Raw genomic sequence first — 24,971 nt, 5'->3', positions numbered from 1 at the left:
CGTGAAATGTAAATAAAATTTCAATTTATGATTAATGACATTTTAGAAAATGACAAGCATGTAAGCTATGTGAAAAATTAAATTAGATTCCAAAGATTCAATGTTATCGAAGAATGAATTCTTTCTGACTACATTAGTATAAAAGATTATTTATAGAGGAAAATGCTAAGCCTAAGCTACCGTACTCTTAACTCATAGACCGCACTTTAAATATTACAGCGCCTGATTTCTTTAAATCAGGAGAAACCTTTTTTCCTCTACTTGTACAGAGAGCGTACATCATTAGTAAATGTAAATACTTAATGTCATGTTTTCCATAAATCACAACTTATGGAGCTAAATGGACATGATTTTCAAATGGAGAAAGTATTAAAAACACACTTTAGCTGAAATAAACTTCTAAGAAAGTATTAAATTGCGCTATTGTACACAGTTTCAATGTGTGGCATAGCAATGGGTTCACCTCTAAGTCCTATTCTTGAGAAACTAGAAAATGAACCTCTCAAAGATGTTATCGATAAACTTGACTTCTATTGTCGTTACGTTGGTGATAATTTCATTATTGCCAATCGGAACATTGGGAAAGAAGAACTCTTAGAATTACTTAACAACAAATATTCAGTAATTAAATTTACATGTGAAGAGGAAATAGATAATAAACTACTTTTCCTTGAAGTTTTGTTAAACAGAAAAGAAAACGGTTCTATCAGTAGAAGTGTGTATAGAAAAAGTTTTTATCAAGACAGTAAACACATTTCTTAAGCTTTGTATTCCTACATTATAAGAGAAACTTAGTCAAATATCTGGGAAATAGAGCTAAGAAGAAATGCTCAGTCGATACAGACAACAAAGAATTACAGCTCATAAACAATATTTTGATTGAAATCAGTTATTCACAAGGTTTCCTGAAGAAACACATGCGTGTAAGAAACAAGCAAAATGGCGACGTCAGCAGCTAGTAAGAAACCTCTCTTCCTAAAGCGGCAATTCAATGGAGATGCAGATAGTGATATACCACGTGATAGACGGACTAGAACACTAAAGAGAACGTTTAATGCTGCCAACCTCTGCCTATCGTATTCGACCCGATCTATCGTGATTCCTCAACTAAAGGATAAGTTACCTGGTTATGCCACTTCTATGTGGATCGACGAATTCAGCTGCTCCTGTAGACAAAACTGTATTGGGTTCACTATCCGACAATTGAAACAAAGAGTTAGTGAACACCTCCCTTCGTGGTCAGGAAAAGGTATTATCATGACAATACGTAGCTCGGTTCCACCACACTTGATCGATAGCTGTCATGTAGTAGACAGAAATAAGTCATTTAAAGTTATTTATCGTATTCCCACTAGTTTTCCTTATGGGGTTCGACCTCGTCTCTTACACACAGCTATAGGAATTCGAGCCAATAATCTAGGTTTTTGTGTTCATAAGAAATATATCTCTCCCTTGCCCTGAATAAATGATTTTATATATTATTATTTTCCACACTCTTCGTTTGTTTATTATTCTTCATCTCCCTTTTTTCTCTTTTTTTAAAATGTACACTTCAGTTGCCAACTACCTGACACACTTCTTATTACGTAATCCTATAATTATTTTATGAATGTTATTTCAGTGACTACATATTTTTCAAGTCACTGACCTATCTCATATTATGAAATATTATGGCCAACTTTTATAATTCTTATCACAACTAGTACACTCGACATCCTACTATCACTTTGTACTTTTCACTTATGTTTATTTATGTAATCTATTCCCCTATTACCATTATCACTCATAAACTGCTTTGATTGGTTTAATAATTTCATATATGCATATAAATATTGTGGTGTGCGCTACTTATATACATAATTAGTATATAACGATAGTCAGGTATAGAATGTATTTCAATAGAAGATCGAGAACGAAAGAATGGGAACGGAAAGCAATTGGTATGAAAGTGCATAAACAATGAAATTTTATAAAAATAACTAGTTACTGTATGGTTCTCAGATTTTAGTGAGATATTCTGTAACTACGTGTTCAAACACATTCGATTGTAATCACTATTGATTGATCAATGGATGGTGATCAATGTCGTGTGTGTCAAGTCCTTATTAGTGCACATTGAATGCTATCAACCAAGTTGCAATGTGACCACCAGCCTAGGTGACTCGACACTGCGTGCACTATGTTGAGATTAGATGATGGTTGGAGGTAGTCGGCAGGAAATCCTGAACCTGGGTTTCATACTACTTGGCACTCGTCAGCAAGGTGTACCTGTAATCTTGAGGGAACTGATACTCCCTGACGGATTTGATCCCGTGTCACTCAGCTTTACAGTCACATAAAATTGGGAATTTTTCAAATTATATTTATTTACTTACCACAAACACAACAATGATTTTTATTTAATTCTTCAGAATTTTGTTTCTCTTGACGAAGTGCAGCAAATGTATCCACAATGACACCAAATATTAAATTCAATATAATAACAATAACAATAACAAAAAATGATAAATCATAAATTGTTCGAAAAAGAAATGAATTATCCTATTTAAAACAAGAGAAAAAAACAAGAAAGAAGAGAACAATGAGATAAATGTAAAAAAAACACTTAGTTACACTGATAATAACAAACATTCATTATAACTAATATACATCGAATCTTGTGAGGTGGGATCGTGGATGCGCACTGCTGAGAAGTTCCACAATAGGACGAAAAAACAACCGTCCAGTGCTTCTAAGTTGTTCATGGTGGTCTAGCTACAAATGATTCATGATCTCAACTATTAAAATATTATTAATATACATTAAGTAAAATATGATAATTGTTATGAAACAGAATATAAGCTACCTTCTACCAATAATTAACCTTGTAAAATTAAATCGTTAAGAATTTGTAGAAAAAAATACGTATATAAATTGACAGACTAATACTCACTATCTTCTCGTGGCGAGGGTATTGCTTACGAAATTGAAAGGATAAAAAGCGAATGTCTGGCGCTTTAACCGGGTTGATAGACACGGAGAGTTCACCTAGAGGAGTTGGAAAACCCTGATTCCGAACCAATGGTATACATGGGCTCCAGGATCCTAAGGAAACAAATGGTATATGAACCTATTGTTGGTTACCAGCTACCATGGGACTTCATCTCCCGACGTTGCTCCATTGCCTTATGGATTAGACCTACGGATGTTATCCCCTAAGAAAACCACCTGATTTGGTTTGGACACCTGGGCACTATCCCAGCTCTCACATAAATCGAATGGTTTAATTGGCACATATCTATTTTTGTTATCTCATTGTACCATTGTTTATATGTTTAAATCAATAAGTCAAACATTAAACAGTTGTTTCAAATAAATCACCATTCCATTTATTCATTACAACAAAAATAAGAAACTTAATAGTGTTTATGTGAATAAATTATCAAACGATTTATATTTGTTTCCATAGACTGTCATGATAGTTTTTTTCTTTTTTTTGGTAAATAAATGTCAACGAATAATGATATTTTTGTAATATATTTCCAATTAGTAGTAAAATTCAATTACTAACGATACAACAATCGAGTGTGAATTGATTTATTGGAAAGTGAAGTCATTTTCTTTTTTTTTTCGTTTCTTTTTTCCTTTTTTCCTTTTTTTTTTAAAGATTAACCTACATTGAAATAGTATAAGGATCAAAACAATATACAAACAAGTTTGACAATAATGATAATAGTGATGTATTATCGAAATGATCAAAAGTGATCTTACTTTTGGTTATGCTAATTGTGACATTTATTGTGTGTGAATGAGAAAATTAGTTAACTTATACGTTGAGATATGAATAGGTTATCATTATCTACATAGAAAGATATTAAAGGTCAATTGGATAGTTATGCTAGTATTTTGAAAGGTAAACTATGGATATTGATAATGAATATAACACATTTGTGTTCTTGGTAGAGTGGATTATTCGAGTTTATTACTGATCCATTAGAGAGTGATGACACTTGGTCAAATAGATGTTCATGAAGTATCAATTAGTTAATCAGTTAACAAAACTGTTTCAGTTCAATTATATTCATATTCAAAGGCATATTTAACAAACAAACAGTAATTATAAACGCCTTATCTACAATCGGTTCTAACTTAATGATATTGGTATTGTGGGACTTTCGAGTGTTTTTCCAATTCTATGTGATAAAAAGGCCTCAACATATACAAGGGGAAAACCAAAGTCCTCAAATACAACTCGGAAATCAGCAATCCGATCACTCTTGATGGAGAAACTCTGGAAGATGTAGAATCCTTCACATACCTAGGAAGCATCATCGATGAACAAGGAGGTTCAGCTGCAGATGTAAGGGTGACGATTGGCAAAGCAAGGGCCGCATTCCTTCAATTGAAGAACATATAGAACTCAAAACAACTGATAGCCAATACCACAGTGAGAATCTTCAGTATGAACGTCAAGGCATTTCTCCTGTATGGAGCTGAAGCTTGGAGAACTACAACAACCACCATCAAGAAGGTACAAGTATGTATAAAGGGTTGTCTACGCAAGATACTCAACATCCATTGGCTGAATGCCATCAGCAACAGCCTTCTGTGGGAGAGAACAAACCAGGTTCCAGCTGAAGAGGGAGTTAGGAAAAGACGATGGAAATGGATAGGACATACACTACACAAATCATCAAACTGCATCACGAGGCAAGTCCTAACCTGGAATCCTGAAGGAAGGCGCGAAAGAGGGACGCCAAAGAACACATTACGTCGAGAAATAAAAGCAGATGTGGAAAGGATGAATAACAACTGGAAGGAGCTGGAAAGGATTGGCCCAGGACAGGGTTGGATGGAGAATGCTTGTGAGCGGCCTGTACTCCTTCACGAGGAGTAACAGGTATACGTAAGTAATGTGATAAAAAGAATTTGTAACTCTACATTGAACCTAGATATCAAATCACTGCCAGAAGTACATATTATATTCACAACAATCATTGGATCAGCATTAAGAATATTCAAATATTTCATTAAGGTTTCTTCAACTATTAAGAAAAGTGAGTAATTAAAACATTTCATATAGTGCTTAATCCTACTGTAGTCAACAGAAATAAAAGTTTAACTGAATAAGTATATTTAATCTATTCACATCATATTACCAAAAATACAGGCAAACAAACTAAACTACTTCTTTACATTATCACACATTACATCAAATATACATCCCTTCTCCTACGCAGGAATTTACAAAGTATGCCACACACGAAAGTGTCAAATAGTTTACTTGTCTACTCATTGGAATATCATAAATATTCTATGATTTTAGTTGTACAACCTATTTAATGCTCAATTTACTTTAGATTTTCAAGTTAAATCACGGTGTGGTGTGTGCTACTGATACCTGAAAGCAGAAGGTTATAAAGAACAAAGAAAACACAACGAGAACAAAAAATGATTGGTGTTTAAACAAAAGGACAATGAAATCTGAGACGATTGATTGATATTTGCAAAAGGAATAGTCAAGTTTGAGACAATCAATTGACATTTTGGAACTCAAGTATTTCCTGTGTTCACATATATATATATATATTCGACTGGCCCCAATTGTGTTCTCGTTCACTACAATGGTAGTGATAACAAGTAATGTTAACTAAATTAATTGCTAATACTTAATAAAAACATTACATAATTATATGTAACAAATCAAAGAACAAATTTCCAAACTCATTTCTTAACCCCTAATAATAACACTAAGCTATTGAAGCAATATCTGGCTTTATTGTTCATATTTTCAAGTAATTCCAAAATGTTATATTTGATTTTCATTTAAATAAAGTGTGCCTGCTTACTACTTTAGAAAAGGTATCCAAGATTAATCTAATGTCATTGACTTAATGTAATATTCACTACTTAAAAACTCTTGTAACCCGTGTTTTAGAATGATGAGTCAAGTTTTGATTAATTGTTGCCTTTAAGCTTTGCGATTAATTCTAATAGGTGAATGTTCAATGAATATATTATAAACAGAGATCCCGAACACTTTTCCGTGCAATTATTGGGTTAGCATTGTATTATTAAAATGTAATTTTCAGTTAAGACTTCATTTCACGCCCTAACTTGTGTTTTTTTGTATTTTCTATCCAACATGTTCATAACAAATGGTGGCGACTAATCTTAGATGCATCAAATCCGATCTTTGGTGAAAACTACTCCTTAATATGCATCATTTATTCACTACATGAGCAGAAAATCGGCCAAAAGTGTTAGATATCACAAATTTGTCAAATATTTGTAATGTTGAAGATAACCTTAACCTCACCTAAAACATCACTTGTCAATCCCGAAATTGTTTTTGATTTATGTATATAATTCAGGTAAAGTAAGATGTGTCTAAGTTTTGTGATATGCGTATAGAAAACATATCTTCTATATTGACGTATGTCACTGACTGAAATAGATCCCCAAAGTCATGAGTGGGATTAGTGCTCAGTCATAAAGTCTATTTCAGCTTTTTAGCTGAGTCTAGATCTGATATTAAGGCATTGGAGCTTTTCATGCTACTCTGAGAAACGTACATAACATTAATTTGTTTTAAATTGTTTGTCATCCAAAAGATATTTCGCTCATATAAAATCAGCTAAGATTGATTGAGTTACCTTTTTATGTGTTTTCGAAATAGTCCACACATTCAATATGTTTTATATATTCCAAGTCAAAGTTAGAATCCCTTTGTTTTAGTAATATTAATTGACATATATATACAAATTTATGAACAGATAATAAACCATATGCCTTGGACTGTTTTGCAAATATAAATGAATCACTTAAGTAAATATTGTATTGAATGGAAAAACGGAAGTTATACGTCCTACAAAACTCAACAATTGTCTACTACTATAATCAAACTCTTCAATTGTTAAAAATTGTGTGACTGATGATAATCATACTACTAGATAAGAGATATTTCACATTCTTTATAAGCGAAGATGGATTGTGACTAGCAGTGATATCCATGACACTCGTTTCTTCCTATTTTAGACTCGTCATCTGGATGTATCTGCATCGCAGAGTTGGTCTTCACTCCGGAATTCGAACCCAGTACCATTTGCTTCAAACGCCATCACGTTATCCATTTAGCTACTGAGTTCTAATAGCCGCTAGCTTGTGCAATGGGTTGAAGTTTAAATTCACTTGGTATTGTTTACTTGAATCTTACCACTGATATTTAGAACTACGATCGATCAGTCACTTATTGGCATATATACAGGACTAGGTGAGAGCCTCAGAGTGAATATCAACTGTGCGGGGGCAGGCCCATCCAGCTGACGAGCCCTAAATAGGACGAAACGCGCATCCTGGATTCCACTGCCAGACAAAATCCATCTTTGTTTAGAATGCTTGTGGCTTAAGATAATATCGAGACAATCTACACAGTATGCACATGAGCCAATAAGAGACTGATCAATTGCAGCCCTAAACAACAATGGGAAGATACAAGCAAACGATACCAAAAGAATTTAATAATTAACAGTATTGGGTTGTGGGGATCATCAGGTTTTTGTTTGAGGTCACGAACCGATTGACGTCAGACCACCATTGAAGCCTGGAAGCACTGGACGGCCGTCTCGTCCTATTGTGGGTCTCCTTAGCAGTGGGTTTGAATCCCGCGAGCGGGATCATGGATGCGCACTTCTGAGGAGTCCCATAATGGGACAAAACGGCCGTCCATGACTTAGAGGTTTACTATGGTGGTCTAGCTTTAATTGACTCATAATCTCAATAAAAAAAATTCAATAATTCACATTATTTCAACTGAATTCGACTGTATCAGCATACGAATACCTTATAAGAAAAATAAAATCGATAATCTTCAACTTTATAAAGGACAAAATTTGTCATATTCATTATATCGTCCTCCCAGGGTACTCTTTGATCTGTTCTACTGCCCAATATTATATCATATCTCTCTACCCCCCTCCACCTCTCTGTCTATCTCATATATTGAGTTACCACTTTTGCATTTATTTGACCTTTTGTTCTGCTGATCTTGATTTATTTTCATAGGCAAATAGGTTGACAAGCATGTATGTGTGACCATGTTGTTCAAAACTTACTGGGGGCAAGGCGATTGTACGTTTCCAATTATCTGTCTTATTACTACATCATATACGTTTATAAAATGGATTGATTGTTTTAAATATTTAGTTTAGTAAGTGATTAATGGATGAGCATAAAATAATGAAAACGATATATTTCAGCAAACAAATGTCTTTCAAACAACTTCTGGACATATAATAAAACACATGACATACTTGTATAAGTTTCGGCTTAATATTTATGGTTTAATATCAACTATATAAAGTTTCATACAAGTTATGACTTGAACACGCACAATCCGACCATAGCTATTACCTTGATATGGTGGTCAGGCTTACCTAGTCTTGTTAATGCAATCGAGCTACACTGGCTAGAACACCTATTTCTTTCTATTCTACCTTACCAGATTAGAGGACGGTAAGAAACCAAATTCATGGTTCAAGAGTGAAGTAGTACCAGGAATCATGGAGGATTATGACAACAGGAAGGTGTTTTTCATGGACAACCACAATCTACAGTAAAATTGCTTCCAATAACAGAAGGAAAAAAATAGAAGTGATCGACCCTGAAAATAGAATGTTTCCAGTTCACCTCATCAGTTGCTATCTCTTACAGTAGGACCTTTAAAATACCAAGCTAACACATCAAAAATTACTGACCGAAAAAAAACAATTTGTGATTAGCATCAAGCCATTTTCTATCGAACTCTGCAGTCACCCTCTCACAAAGCAAAGATTCAGCTTTGTTTTTAGACACATCATGGGTTGAGCACCTATGAAGTAACATTCACCTACACACCTCTAACATTCCTCAAAATCATCTCATTCACTAAATACATATAAGATGTACTCCGCCTGTAGCTCTTATAGGGTTACTGCCGGTCTCAAGCCCGGGTAAAGGAGGAGGGTTGGGCATGGGGTTAGCGTCCCCATCCCGTAAAAAACTAACTCGTTAAAAAAACGCCTACCAGAAAAAATAATTCAAACCATTTAAACTCTGCCCTGGGAGTTAGAAGGTCTTCATTTAGAAGAATTATGACGCTTCATGGTGAAAGCCGAGTTCCTTCGGAAGCCACGAGGCCGATGTCCCTTCTAACAACCAGAGCAAATATTTTTATAGGTACATGGAACGTTCGAACAATGTGGGAAACCGGGAAGACCAGTCAAATAGCAACGGAAATGAGGAGATACAACTTGGCAGCACTAAAATTAGCGAAACCCATTGGACCCAAGCTGGACAGAAAAGGCTAACTACGGGAGAGATGCTGCTGTAATCCGGTCACGAAGAGGAAGATGCTCCACACACTCATGGAGTCGCTCTTATGCTGTCCAAAGTAGCACGAAATGCACTTGTAGGATGGGAATCTCACGGATCCAGAATCATCAAAGCACTATTCAAAACAAAGAAGGAGGGGATCACAATGAATATTATCCAATGTTATGCACCCACCAATGATAGCAACGACGAAATTAAAGATCAGTTCTACGAGCGGCTGCAGTCAATCATTGGGAAATGCCCAAGAAAGGACCTAACTATTCTGATGGGAGATCTAAATGCCAAAGTCGGAATAGACAACACTGAATATGAAGATATTATGGGACGACATGGACTGCGAGAAAGAAACGAAAATGGAGAAAGATTTGCAAATCTGTGTGCATTCAACAAATTGGTCATAGGAGGTACAATGTTTCGACACAAACGTATACACAAGGCTACATGGATCTCACCGGACCAAACTACAGAGAACCAAATAGATCCTATTTGTATCAACAAAAAATTCCGAAGGACAATGGAAGATGTGAGAACCAGGAGAGGTGCTGACGTAGCTTCAGATCACCACCTAGTTGTAGCCAATTTAAAACTGAAGCTAAAAAAGAACTGGACAAGTGGACAAACAGCACTACAAAGGTTCAATACAGCCTTCGAGATAATAACAAATTCAATGAATTCAAGATAGCTCTCAACAACAGGTTCCAAGCCTTAAAAGATCTACTGAAAGAAGAAGAAACTAGTATGGAGGACAACTGGAAAGGCATCAAGGAAGCATTAACTTCAACGTGTCACGAGGTTCTGGGCTTCAAGAAACATCATCATAAGGAATGGATCTCTATAGAAACACTGGACAAGATCAAAGAAAGGAAGAACAAGAAGGCAGCAGTTAACAACAGCCGAACACGAGCAGAGAAAGTCCAAGCACAAGCTGAATACATAGAAGCAAACAAGCAAGTGAAGAGGAGCATTAGAGCCGACAGGAAGAAATACGTGGAAGAATTAGCAACGACGGCAGAAAAAGCTGCTAGAGAAGGAAATATGAAACAGCTTGACGATACAACGAAGAAACTATCAGGGAAATACAGTAAACCAGAGAGGCCGGTCAAAGACAAAGAAGGCAAGCCAATCACCGAAATTCAACAACAGCGTAACAGATGGGTAGAATACTTCGGAGAGCTCCTGAATAGGCCGGCTCCAATGAATCCACCGAACATCGAAGCAGCACACATAGATCTTCCTATAGATGTTAATCCACCAACTACGGAAGAAATCAGAATGGCCGTCAGACAAATCAAGAACGGGAAAGCAGCGGGACCCGACAACATACCAGCTGAAGCACTGAAATCAGACATCGAAGCAACCACAAGCATGCTTTATCTTCTATTCAAAAAGATTTGGGAGGAGGAACAAGTGCCGATGGACTGGAAAGAAGGACACCTCATCAAGATTCCAAAGAAGGGAGATCTGAGCAAATGTGAAAACTACAGAGGCATTACACTACTGTCAATACGAGGGAAAGTCTTCAACAGATTGTTGCTGAACCGGATGAATGATGCAGTAGACGCCCAACTTCGAGATCAACAAGATGGATTCCGTAAGGATCGGTCGTGCACAGACCAAATTGCAACAATACGGATCATCGTCGAACAATCAGTTGAGTGGAACTCATCACTGTACATCAACTTCACTTATTATGAAAAGGCATTTGACAGTGTAGATAGGAGGACATTATGGAAATTTATTCGAAACTACTGAGTTCCTAAGAAGATTGTCAACATCATCCGGAACTCATATGACGGACTACAGTGCAAGGTCGTGCATGGAGGACAGCTGACAGATGCATTCCAAGTAAAGACCGGAGTCAGATAAGGCTGTTTACGCTCTCTCTCTTCCTCTTTCTTCTAGTGGTCGACTGCATCATGAGGACCTCGACATCTGAAGGAAAACACGGAATACAATGGACAGCTCAAAATCAATTAGACGATTTGGACTTCGCAGATAACCTAGCCCTCCTATCACGTACACACGAACAGATGCAGATAAAGACAGCCAGTGTAGCAGCAGTCTCTGCATCAGTAGGCCTCAGCATACACAAAGGGAAAACCAAGATCCTCAAATACAACACGGTGAACAGCAATTCAATCACTCTTGTTGGCGAAACTCTGGAAGATGTGGAATCTTTTACATACCTGGAAAGCATCATCAATGAACAACGAGGATCAGCTGCAGACGTAAAGGCGGGGATTGGCAAAGCAAGAACAGCATTCCTACAACTCAAGAACATAATAAACTCAAAACAGCTTTCGACCAATATCAAAGTGAAAATCTTCAATACGAACGTCAAGACAGTCAGTTCACTGTACGGAGCTGAAACTTGGAGAACTACAACAACCACAATCAAGAAAGTACAAGTACTTATAAATAGCTGTCTACGCAAGATACTCAACATCCATTGGCCGGATACCATCAGCAATAGCCTTCTGTGGGAGAGAACAAACCAGCTTCCAGCTGAAGAGGAAATTAGGAAAAGACGATGGGAATGGATAGGACATACATTACGCAAATCGTCAAACTGCATCACGAGACAAGCCCTAACTTGGAATCCTGAAGGGAAGCGAAAAAGAGGAAGTCCAAAGAACACATTGCGTCGGATAATAGGAGCAGATATGAAAACGATGAATTACAACTGGACGGAGCTAGAAAGGATTGGCCAGGACAGGGTTGGATGGAGAATGCTGGTGAGCGGCCTATATTCCTTCACGAGGAGTAACAGGCGCGCTGCTGCTGATTAATAAAGTTGAGAAAGATATATACAACTTAGTTGTAGGGTAATAAAATATATCAGAAGGGGTTTTGTGGAGATTGTAGTAATTCCAACAGTTAAGATCATGAGTCAATTGAAGCTAGACCTCCATGGAAAACCTGGAAGCACTGAATGGCCGATTCCTATTATTATGGGATTCCTCGGCAGTGTGCATCCACGACCTCACCTCGCAGGAGATATGTTATATTCATTAAATAATTGGGGAGGTTACATCATTCAATATTACAAATCTTAAATTTAATTACAAAAAATTAATCAATGTTGTGTATTTATCACTTAGTTAGAGACAGCTATCAAAAAATTTTTTTTAGTTTGTTACTAAGTATTATATAATCAAATGTTAGTTACTACAAAACAATTTTGTTTTATCTCTGCCCCCCTCTCTCCCTCTCTCTTTCAATAATCATACTTGATTATCATAAACAATGACTATTTCAATGCAAATATATCTGATTTCTTCTAAGACCATAGTCTAGACAATTTATGTACTTCACTAATCCTTTTTTTTTTAAATTCTTTCTCAATTATAAAACTTACATCTGGAAATTAATTAATGAAATTGTTTATTAACATCGACATTGAATAATAATACAAGGTAACTAGTTGATTGTACACAAGAAACATTTAATTCTTATCAAACAGAATCAATATTACAATGGTATATAAAATTACAAAAGAAAACTAGTGTTTGTATTCAAGTTTTGGCATCTTTATTTCAGTCTTATTGAATCAAATGAACAATGAATTGACTTTTTATGAAATTTAAATTTTGCCTGTTGATTCTAGTTAAACTAGTACCATTGAAAATTTGGAAGCATTAGGTGGAACTCCTTAGACAGAGGATGTCCACGATATCTTGACTGGGAATCGAACCCGATTCTTTCAAATAATGCGTGAATAATTACTTTGTAGATCATAGAAGCAGGGATCTAAAGGTGTCTATATCTAACTCCAAACAATTCACGGTCTTACTTGACTATCTGGTAATTTGGTGCTAATAATAATAAAAATAATAAATTAATTTAATCTTATTGCATCTTCTCTTTAACTGATAGTTATAATCAGATGGGTTTTGTGGATATTATAGTAAATACAATCGTTAAGATCATAAGTCAGTTGAATCTAGACCACCATGGAAAACTTGGAAGCACTGGACGGCCGTTTCGTCCTATTGTGAGACTCCTCAGCAGTGCGCATTCACGACCTCACCCCCTGCGAGATTCGAACCCAGCACCTACTGGTTTCGCACTAGCACTTAACCTCTAGACCACTGAGATGGCCAGCATCCATCAGTGTTAATGTCTAACTTCAACTAATACACGAAATTGAGCGACACATCCACCATTGTCTTCAATGAGTTACTATATCACAACAGACCCGGTTGAACACCACTGGTCACTACTTCTCACTAGAACTCCAGGAGGTATATCCTGGAGCTCGTAGATTGGTTGAAGTTAGACATTCACACCGTTGGTTGCCGGCTGGTTCAGTGGTCTACTGGTTAGGTGCTCGCGCGCGGAACCAGTAGGTGCTGGGTTCGAATCTCGCGGGGAGTCGGATCGTGGATGCCCACTGCTGAGGAGTCCCCTTACTGTGACGAGTTAGCCGTCCAGTGTTTCCAGGTTTTCCATGTTGGTCTAGCTTCAACTGACTCATGATCTTAACCATTGAAATTAATAATTATCAATTGCATTTTCTGCATAAGACACTAAACTATCCATTATGATACCCAGTGAAATGGGTACCCGTCAGTCAATATTAGATTCTCTTTAATTTCTGGGTGGCTTATGCTAAATCCCAATAAAAAAGGAGAAGTATTGATCTAATTTTCATTCTATGGTCCAATTTTTATCTAATGAAATATAGATTAGTTGAAAAAAACATTTCTTTGTAAAATGATGGTTTACGGGGAAGGGAGGTGAGTGTACTACAAAAAAAAAGCGTAGCTTTAATGGAACTGTTGAAGAAAGGGAACGTTAATTATGTCACACGTGTGTACATTCCCGACTCCTATTCATCATCATGGGACCGAAGAAAATATTAGAATGAAACAACCACAAAAATGAATATACATACATTTCTATGATCAAAATGACGAAAATACAAATCAAAGTGGCCGAAAACAACCAAACAATAAAGGTTTACCCAGCAACAACAAAAACAACAATAAAAACAAACGACAGAAAAAAGTCGAATAAGAATGAATGGCAAAAACAAGCCCATAAATTCAATTTCCATTAACTAATTTAGACGAAACATTTGTCCAGTTATTCGTTGTTATTTTACGTTTTAAAAATGTTCAGTAAAAAGCTTATTACTACCTTTTGTAATTGATTCTCAATTTTCTAATGATTTCATCATTATACATAATTATCAAACAAAAATAAAGAAAAAAATAAAGTACACAACCTGATATATATGACGTATTCAAATTCAACGGGTTGATAAGAAGATAATAAAAAGGCGCCAAAATACAGGAAATAAATCAATGAAATTTATTCTAAACGATTTACTATTTGAGATGGGTTTTGTGGATATTATAGTAATATCAATGGTTAAGATCATGAGTCAGTTGAAGCTAGACCACCATTGAAAACCTGAAAGCACTGGACGGCTGTTTCGTCCTATTATGGGACTCCTCAGCAGTGCGCATTCACGACCTCACCTCCTGCGTGATTCGAACCCAGCACCTACTGGTTTCGCGCTAGCACTTAACCACTAGATCACTGAGATGGCCGGCATCCGAAACGCTGTTAATGTCTAACTTCAACTAGTACACAAAATTGGGCGACACATCCACCATTGTCTTCAATGAGATACTATCTCACAACAGACCCGGTTGAACTCCACGTTTTGCACGGTGGTCTAGCTTCAACTGACTCATGATCTTAACCATTGAGATTTAATATATCTCTAAAACATATTGTGTTTCCTTAAAGAATTTAGTTGAATATTACTATTTTGCAATTTTCGAAAAAATGTTTTTGTTGCTATGTGATTATTTTGTTTAGTTCTTCTTCCCTCGAATTTTTTAATTCCTTTATGTATCCTCTTTTTTAATTTTTGACCAAAAATAAAACAGACATTTTTCTATTCGGTTCAACGTTATCATTTCAACAAAAATCGATGGTCAAACATAATAAAGAGTATAGAGTTATACATTAATTCAAACGAAAATGTTAACTATTACGTACAGTCTAATGAGATGAATGAAGATCACATATAGATGAATGACGATGACGACAACTGTTATTATTATTATTATGAATACTATTATTAGCATAAGAATACATGTTTTATTTCGTATTAGAGCTGTAATACATTTCACAATTCATTTTATACGTGACCGAACTAAAACAACCGTCATTTATCCTTAAAAAGTAATTTGTATTTGAACAGCTTTTTAGTTGTAATTCTAATGAATTAGCCAGCATATTCTATGGGTAGTAAATTAACACTACCATATGACTATTGATAAATGTCAATGTTATTCAAGTGTTATTACTTTAAATTAGTTAATCAACAAACGTTAAATGCATTGTTCTCAGACTTCTTTTTTTGAATTCTCCATAGAGATTTACTATCCCTTAAACTTTGGTGAATAGTTTTAAGGCCAATTGAATAATCTGTATAATATTATAAAATGACAATTATTTCGTATTGTTTAACATGTTTAAATCAGATTCTGAAAACTATTTAACTAGCAACTCATTAGAAATGAACAAATATATCACACTCTATTCATAACTCCGCTTGGGGCCCCTTCGGGGCTACTGCCGGTCCCAAACCCAGATAAAGGAGGAGGGTTGGGTATGAGGTTACGACCCCATTCCGTAGAAAACTAACTCGCTAAACAAACACCAACCAGAAAAAATTATTCAAACCACTTAAACTCTGACCTGGGAGTCAGAAAGTTTTCATTTAGAAGCGTTATGACATCACATGGTGAAAGCCGAGTTCCTTCGGAAGCCACGAGGCTGATGCTCCTCCTGACAACCAGTTCAAACATTTATTTGTGCACATGGAGTGCTTGTACAATGTGGAAGACCGAGAAAGTCTTCCATATTGCTACTGTTGCTATCAATCATATACAGAGATGAAATCCCTAGTGGACATTTTCCCAGATAACCAACTATTCATATAACTTCACTGAAAGATGTCTACTAAACTTACAACCAATAATAAATTTATTCGTAAAGTATAAACAAATGAATTATTTTACTTTAAATTTATAACGTCTTACACTATTTATATCTATTTCAATTGGTATAACTTTCATTCCTACTAAACCACTATAGTACTTAGTTTATACTACTTAATTTCTAGTTAGTGTTTTTTTAGCGAGTTAGTTTTCTACGGGATGGGTTCGCTAACCCCATGCCCAACCCCCTTCATTTATCCGGGTTTGGGACCGGCAGTAGCCCCCGGAGGGACTCCAGGCTATGTATTCTGAAATTCACTTCCAGATATATTACAGACTGAAAAATGTTCTGATCTTCAATAATAACAGTGAGCCAACATATTACACAAAATATTTTAATTTATATCAATAAATGTGTACAACTGTAAGTATGCATTTCATATTGAAAATAGTGTGAGAGGTTTCATAAAATTTCAATGATTCTTTACTCGTACCATTTGATGAACACTTACCAATGAATAAAGAAGGTTGACTACAAGGTAAGAAATCAAGTTATCAAAACAAACAGTAGAAATGTGCGTGTAACCAATAATAGAATATATATATACTGTTAACAACCGGTTCTATACCTTGTTAATGCAATAAGCTGTGAACCATTAGTTAAATTGAGTTTGGAATTAATGTAAATGAATAAACATATTTGGAAATATTCTTGTAAACAACACAATTAAACCATTCATTTCAATCAGAAATTTTTTATTGAAGTATCCTATTGGTAGTCATTTAGACTGTTAATTCATAGCTCAGAAAATCTTAGGTAGTCGAAAATGTCTCACAGTGTATCTAAAACATTAAAACTACCTCTACTGCTCAAAGTTTCATTATGATCATTTCGTTTCTCGATGTTAATATCATGTAGCGAAATGAATCAGTATTTATATGTCATAGGATCTATGTTGTGTATGACTAACTAACTATGTTCAAAGTGATGATATGATGATGATGATGATGATGATGATGATGATGCATAATGATTTATACTTTTCTCTTTAGCTTGAAGCCTAAAGTGTCTGATAGTGGGTGGTCTTAAAAGAATAACATAACATCTTCAAACAATACATAATTATATGAGCAGTAATAAAAATCTGAATATATATGTATTCTTCTTTATTCAATGGGAATAAGACTTATTATTAGTTTAAAACTTATGTTTGATGGTCAAGTTAAGCTTCAAAACACTTTGTACTATAACAGTATATCTATACCACTTTCAGAAATGTCTATTACCAGGAAATTCAAAATAAGTTTTCATATAAATCTAATAAAAGTTATATTAGAAAGGTTAGTGAAGCTAAACATTTGAAGTTATAGATGCAGACTGCTAGATATCAACCCAATACCTGAGAGTTAGTCGCTTCCCGCTAGAACCCAAGATGTTGAGCTCGATCTCTGTCAGAATCTAAGGTAAGTACATGTGAAGGGTCTCATATTAGGAGGAAATAGTTGTTCAGTGATCTTTAATTTTCAATATCATTCGGAAATAATACTAAGCTGTGATAAGTGCAACCTGTGAATGATATAGTAGTTATTCTATCACCCAGGTGCTTTGAAAAAATATCCGAAATTAACTACAATTAAAAACAGGAAAAGCAATTAAAGGGGTCGGACTAAACAAAAGTTATCTTCATCTATTATTTTACCTCAACACACAATAACTGGTCATATTCTAAGAGCAGAAACAGAATTATCCTTTACCTAAGAAAAATAATATATAAAAATAGGTGTATTAATTTAATCATCTTCTTATCGGGATCTCGAATCGATCTAGGTTTGCGCGTAAACGCATAGCTCATGAGTTCGAATCCTAGTCTCGAGGTCATGGATGCGCCCCACTTAGAAGTGCTATACTAAGACAAAATGGCTATTCGGTGCTTCTAGGTTCCAATAGTTTTCTACCTTAGATTAACTCGTAATTTTAGTAATATTCACCAATGTCGACGACGTATACTAATAATCACAGTGTAAAATCACTGATATTAATTCAATGGTTATGCTTCGAACCATGTATTTTTTTATGGAGTTTTGTTCAAGCTATTGTCCATCCCAATTGGCAGTTGATTGAAGGTCTGTATTTTACACTTGTTGGTAGAACATGCTGACGAAGACACTCGTGGAGAAAATCATCCATCTCAGCTACAAATCTTCTCCACCATCTCATGTATTTTTTTTGTTTTCACATATCTTTTATTGCTTGCTTCATTTTTGTTGATTACACATCATGAAGTGGTAAACTGAAATGTTTTTTTTGTTTTGAATCATTGTTTGACAATTTGATTACCGACAATCACTTTAGTGTATACACAAATATATGGACATATGAGTGCCTAGATCTAAGTAAAATTGTTGGTAACTAACTAAACAAATATACTTACATTACACATAAGAAGTGTACATTAGTACATAAATAAGAATATATTTATGTATAATTGTATTTTTCAATTCATAGTATAATCATAAATTAAATTGTTTTAACTGAGAATAATCCCTATAGTGAAGTATTTGTGACAATATTTTACTTTCAGAAGAGGTTTTATGGAGATTTTAAGTAATTTCAAAAGTTGAAATCATGAGTCAATTGAAGCTATACAACGATGGAAAACCTGGAAGTATTGGACGGTCGTTTCTTCCTAGTATGGGATTCCTCAGCAGTACGCATCCACGATCCTGCCCCCCCCTATGAGATGGTGTAGGGGTTGAAGTTAGACATTAACACCATTGTATGCCGACTGGCTCAGTGGTCTAATAGTTAGGCGCTCGTTCACGAGATTGATAGGTCCTGAGTTCGAATCTCGCGTGGAGCCGGATCGTAGATGCTCACTGCTGAGGAGTTCCCGTACTGAGACGAATCGGCCCTCCGGTATTTTCAGGTTTTCCATGGTGGTCTAGCTTCAGTCGACTTGTGATTTCAACTACTGAAATACTTAACTTCATAAATCCAATGAAACGTTATGATCTGCTTTTATTTGTTAATTAAAAATGAAAAAAAGTGATAAATTACAATTAGTCCACAATAAAATATCATTACACTTATTATAAAGGATATAGTAAATAGTTTGTTGTTTATTATCATTGTTGATCATATTAACTAACCATAACCATAATAATGAGTGAAAGTTAAAAAAGGATTTTAATTTTAGACAAATTCAATAAGTTACATGCAAATAAAATATAAATCATTTAAAGTCTATGAGATCAGAGCTATACATTCTAAATGAGAACTTACATGAAATTACCAAATTTCTCATGACTATTTTTCTATATCATCAATCTATTTGTTTAGATTCTTCTGATAGAAGGTTAAATTGTTGAACTTATCATTTCATACATATTGACAACAAGAATTTATTGAATGGTAGCTTAGTGAATATAAAATGTCTCATTTAACCACTGAGTAATCCGTTTAATTTATACAAAAAAAACAAAAAACAAAAGTACTTGGCAACGAGAACAAAATAAAAAGAAAAATTCAGATTTATAGATATCAATGTCAAGGTTGAATTTTAATAGTTTCAAATCCATTGACTATTAGGTAGAAAGTTAATATAATCAGAATGGGTTTTGTGGAGATTTTTTTAGAAATTTCACTGGTTGAAATCATGAGTCAATTGAAGCTAGACCATCATGGAAAACCTGAAAGCATTGAATGGCCGTTTCGTCCTGATATGGGATTCCAGTGATTCCAGGTTTTCCATGATGGTCTAGCTTCAATTGACTCATGATTTCAACCAGAGAAAGTTAATAATAAATATATATTTAATGTTCGATCCCAATAAGTAGAAAACATTGTATTTCTGACATTTCTCAACTTCATGTTGTAAGTCACTACTTCAGACTAAATAAATAACCGAGAAAATAACACAAGTTCAAATGGTACAAAAGAAACAATACAGGATACAATCAAAATTATAATAGATTTGAATATATATCAATGTCAAGTTATTCTTGGTCAAAATGAATTTATATGACCTGTCACTGTATAAATTTATGTGTCAGAATGTGGGTACAGAAAATGTATGCAGTTGTAATATAAATTAATGGGGTTGAAATTAGAAATAAATAAGGTCAAATATGGTTGTTTCGATAAACAGTCCAGGTTGAATGAATATTCTGGCCTTTATTCCTATTGAGGGTAGAAGAATTTAGCATTATGTGAAACGATTCGGCTGCTTTTCTCTCTTTATAATTAGGAAAGTTGGTTTAATAATTTCGTATGTGAATATAAATTTTACTGATGAGGATCTAGTCGGAAACAATATCGTACGCTTATATATGTTGTTCTAATTTGATTGTTGAAAATCACTTGTATCGCTATCACTGATTTAACCTTTAAATTTTTCAGTTCTAAAGGATTATTAGGAGGTTTTTTTGAATAACTCACGTGTCCCTTGGTATGAATCCAGATGTCACGGGAATAATCTCCAGGTTGGTTAGGTCGTGGAGCTTTCATCGTTCTTCTGAACATCACCAGCACAAACTTCGGGTAGAATTCTGTGCTGGTGATGACAACCAAACCATCCAGTTCATAGAACAAAACTCCATCAAAATCATCCACATGAGCTACAGATCTTCTCCACCATCTCAATACTCTCCAATATTTAGAAAAAATCTTTGTTTATACGTTTACCGCTTGATGGTGACGCATTCAATGAAATGTCAACGCTTGGGTTACGTAGGACATTGCAAAGAACGTTCAACTAAGGAAACTACCATCAAAAATTTTCTATATAACCCATAGTGACATCGAGATCGAGGTGTAAATTGCCTAAATTGGTCACCTCCTACTATTTCTACCAATTCTACTGCTCATGTGGAACAAGTCACATTGGCATACGTTATAGAAATGTACTTTTTGAGATGGTGGAGAACATTTGTAGCTCAGGTAGATGATTTTGAAATGTACTTTCTTGTGTCCAACACTATGTGCTCAACAGTTCAATTCCAGCCCATTTATTCGAAACGGGTCATACAGCTTGTCTGAAATGATCATTTACGGCAGCTAATTGTCTTAGTAATTACTCATCACAAGCTGTTAGACTCAAAATCTTCAAAACGACAGAAGCAATATTTATTTGGATTAAAAAACCGGAGTATGAGTACAAAAGAAATATGTTTGACCGCCTCTAATAAATTGGCTAACTAGAGCCCTAACAAATCAGTAGTCATTTTAATCATAAAATGAACTACTTCGAATTTAAATGACTTAAATTTATCCAAATATCTCTTATGATTATTATTATTATTGTTATTAAGCTTATAACCACATGAGGAACTTAATCATCACTACGCTACCATTTCTTGCTTTATCCATACCATTCTATAAATTGCGTAAACTCTTACCAGACATTTGATGTGATTGGTTATTTTATTATTACTCTTACTCCCTCAGTTACCTATATATATATATTCGGATAATTAATCTCATAATCCTAATTCACCTTTAAACTGATCCAAGTCAGTAATAATCCCAAATGTATATGTTGTAATCTTAGCAGTTTTACTGAGATCACCAATTTAAGTGATAAGACAATCGAAAACCTGGTATGACTGGCCAGCTGTTTCGTTCAAGTACATGACTCTTCGTCAGTGCTCATCCACGAGCCCGAAGGTCCTGAGTTTTATCCGCAATATTCTCACTACAATCCACAAACTCCATACTGATATTTAAAAGACTTATTTGCCTTAAGTCTGACTATTCCCATTGTAACATTGGTTTGGATGTATAACTGTAGAACCTGAGAATTATCAGTTGACAAAAATATTCTTCTTTCAGTGAATAACGTTGTTTTGAATTCAACGAAAACTGATTGCAACAGATGGAAAACGTTTTGATCTCGGTAAACTATGAACTAAGCAAATTAATAAAAATTTTGGCGAGACTATAATTTATGGACAAATCAATCAAGTTCACGATAACAGGCCTTTCGTTTTGACGTGAAATTCTTTATCAGTTCGGCTAAATAGCGTCTTGGCATTTTAGATTATGTCTATTCGTGGGGAAAACCCTACATCCAGTCCCTATCCATAACCATCAACTGTAAATCACAATCTTTATCCTTCACACAGCCTCTGCCAGGGAAGTCCTACTCACTGCCTTCTCGCATCACGGGTGTTGTTTACGAAAATGAGAGGACGAAAAGCGAATATCCGCCGCTTTAACCGGATTCCAAACCAATGGTGCACATGGGCTCCAGTATCCTGCGGGAACAAATGGCGTATGAACCAATTATTGATCACCGGCTACCATGGGACTGCATCTCCTTACGATGCTCCACTGACTTGTGGATCAGACCTTCAGGTCGAAGGCTCGGGGAGGGGCCCCCTAAGAAAACCACCTGCTTCAGTTCGGGCACCCGGGCAGTATCACAGCCCTCACACATATCGAACGAGATTTGTGTGGCGCATATGTATTTGGTGCCTCCCTGTACCAATATCTATGTGTTAAAATAATAAATAATACACAGGTTTAAAACCCTCATTTAGCTCAGAATCGATCACAATGGCGCACTCTCTGTCTTCCCTTAGAATATAAGATTAAAATTACTTTATATCTTTCTTTCTACCAACTAATTCTTTCTTCCTGTATATATTCATACACAATCTTTCTTTTTATATATTACTACCAATGAAGTAACTAATTCTATGAACTCGGTACTCATTTTATTGTGCTAATGAGGTGTAACAACTTGGACCGATGTATATATGTGCCTGGTCCTACGTTGCAGCTGACTGACTGACTGATTGATCTAATCAGTAGGTGGACATTCTCAACACCACTTTAGCATCCCTCAAAGGTCGTTCATAAATTCAAAATTTTATAGATAAACAGAATAAAGGAAAATTCAGGTTCACTATATGTTCTCAACCAATTTTATTCTTCTTAAGTTAATTGTTCAGACAAGATTTTTAATCTGAAATGAATATGTAAAATGAAGGAGTCCCATACTAGGACGAAACGGACGTCCAGTGCTTCCAGGTTTTCTATGGCAGTCTAGCTTCAATTGACTCATGATTTCAACCTGTGAAATTTCTAAAAATCTCCACAAAACCCATTCTGATAAAATTGTTATATATATATATATATATATATATATATATATATATATATATTGTTATACATGATACCTATAATATAAAACTGTCAGAAATATACATCATAATCTTTAAATGTCTTTAACATAGGATATTTCCTTTCATCATCCTGTCAAATATTCATCATTCCATTTGTCATTATATATACTAATGGATATAATATCATTGTATTTCATGTACAATAAGATTAAATATATTCTATAATATCCGACAGATTTCTCACCTCATTCATTTCTAATTTATTAATGATACATTTCATTTTGTCAAACTATGCAAAATCCTACAAATACAATTTACATCATACAATTATTATTAGTATGTATATTGATATGCAACATAAAGGATTATAGATAAGAATAAAGTATTAATGGTCCTGGTGATGATAATGATGATGATGATGATGATGATAATGGGGATGCTTTTTTTAAAGAAGGAAAAAAGGACAATGAGGAAAAAAAGAGAATTAGTTATTCTCATCACAAATTGTTGACATTTATTCTTTGATTGTTGACATAGACATGTGAACTAAATTTAGTTGAAAGAATATTGGTATACTTATAGGACATGGATCATGACGTTTGAATTTAATGAAATCTGTTGATGTAAACAAAAATTATCAATAGTGGCTATTGGTAGAATCCAGGGTGCATTTTTTTCATTTGATTTATGACTCGTTACCTAAATGTAACTGTATACAAGTGTTGATATTAACATGGATTGACTACAGTCTTTAACATTAACAATGAGAAAATGAAGATCTTTACAAGTAAAATTCATGCTTCTTCCAGAAGCTTATGGTTGCAAGGACTAGAGAATAACGCTTTAGCATTTCAAAAGAAAGGTACTGTTTTTAAATATTAGTGTAATTATGAACACTAATATGCAAGTAGATCCAACTGACGAGTCATAAACAGAATGAAACACAAGTCCTAGATTCCACTCCTAAATGCTATCATAAAGTACTCAAACTGTGACCAAATAGCAGTATTGAAGCAATCCCCTCAGGATGTGTATACACCAGAAGAAACTGACCAATTATAATCTGTAACACCAAAAACTGGAAAATACAAACCCTCGGAAATAACTGTTACCTATCTGAAATATTGGTAAAGTGAAATTTCTTAAAATAGTTTTATATTCAGTAAATGATGATTGACTGACTAAAACAAAATGTCACTGTGAAGCTACAAAATATCTGTAGTATACTGTATTTTAAAATGGATAACCAGGATGCTGTTGCCAAATGATTGAGAATACCAATAAAGTGTGAAAAATATGTTCAGGGTTTCCTAACAATCGCTAAATATTACTCAAACATTCGATTGCATAGTTTCAGTGTAATCGTTTTTTCACCTAGTTAAAACAGGTTATGTGATGCTTAGATAATAAATATGTCTATACAGCACCAAACTTCTTACCTCATCATATACAAAAATTATATTTTTCACTTTATATTTTATGACGATAATGATCGCTAGATTTTCAAAGTTATTACTTATCATACTCAGA

At 34.7% G+C, this 24,971-nt stretch overlaps 2 protein-coding genes across 2 annotated transcripts in view; both read right to left on the bottom strand.

Annotated features, from left to right (window-relative positions):
- Positions 1–24,971, bottom strand: part of ITPR2 (Inositol 1,4,5-trisphosphate receptor type 2) — a gene marked incomplete at both ends in the record, with an annotated part of 142,753 nt that overhangs the window by 10,193 nt on the left and 107,589 nt on the right. Inside the window, one exon of the mRNA XM_051219287.1 lies at positions 2,376–2,541. Within this exon, the coding sequence (XP_051066000.1) occupies positions 2,376–2,541 (166 nt within the window). The remainder of the gene's footprint in view (positions 1–2,375; positions 2,542–24,971) is intronic.
- MS3_00007235 (uncharacterized protein) overlaps positions 1–24,971 on the bottom strand; it is a 95,922-nt gene that overhangs the window by 20,661 nt on the left and 50,290 nt on the right. Inside the window, exon 20 of the mRNA XM_051215492.1 lies at positions 2,376–2,541. Within this exon, the coding sequence (XP_051066001.1) occupies positions 2,376–2,541 (166 nt within the window). The remainder of the gene's footprint in view (positions 1–2,375; positions 2,542–24,971) is intronic.

The sequence above is a fragment of the Schistosoma haematobium genome, chromosome 4 (genome assembly GCF_000699445.3).
Source record: "Schistosoma haematobium chromosome 4, whole genome shotgun sequence".
Classification (NCBI taxonomy): Eukaryota; Metazoa; Platyhelminthes; class Trematoda; order Strigeidida; family Schistosomatidae; genus Schistosoma; species Schistosoma haematobium.
The sequence above is the reverse complement of the archived record's forward strand: the minus strand, read 5'-3'. Positions and strand labels throughout refer to the sequence as shown.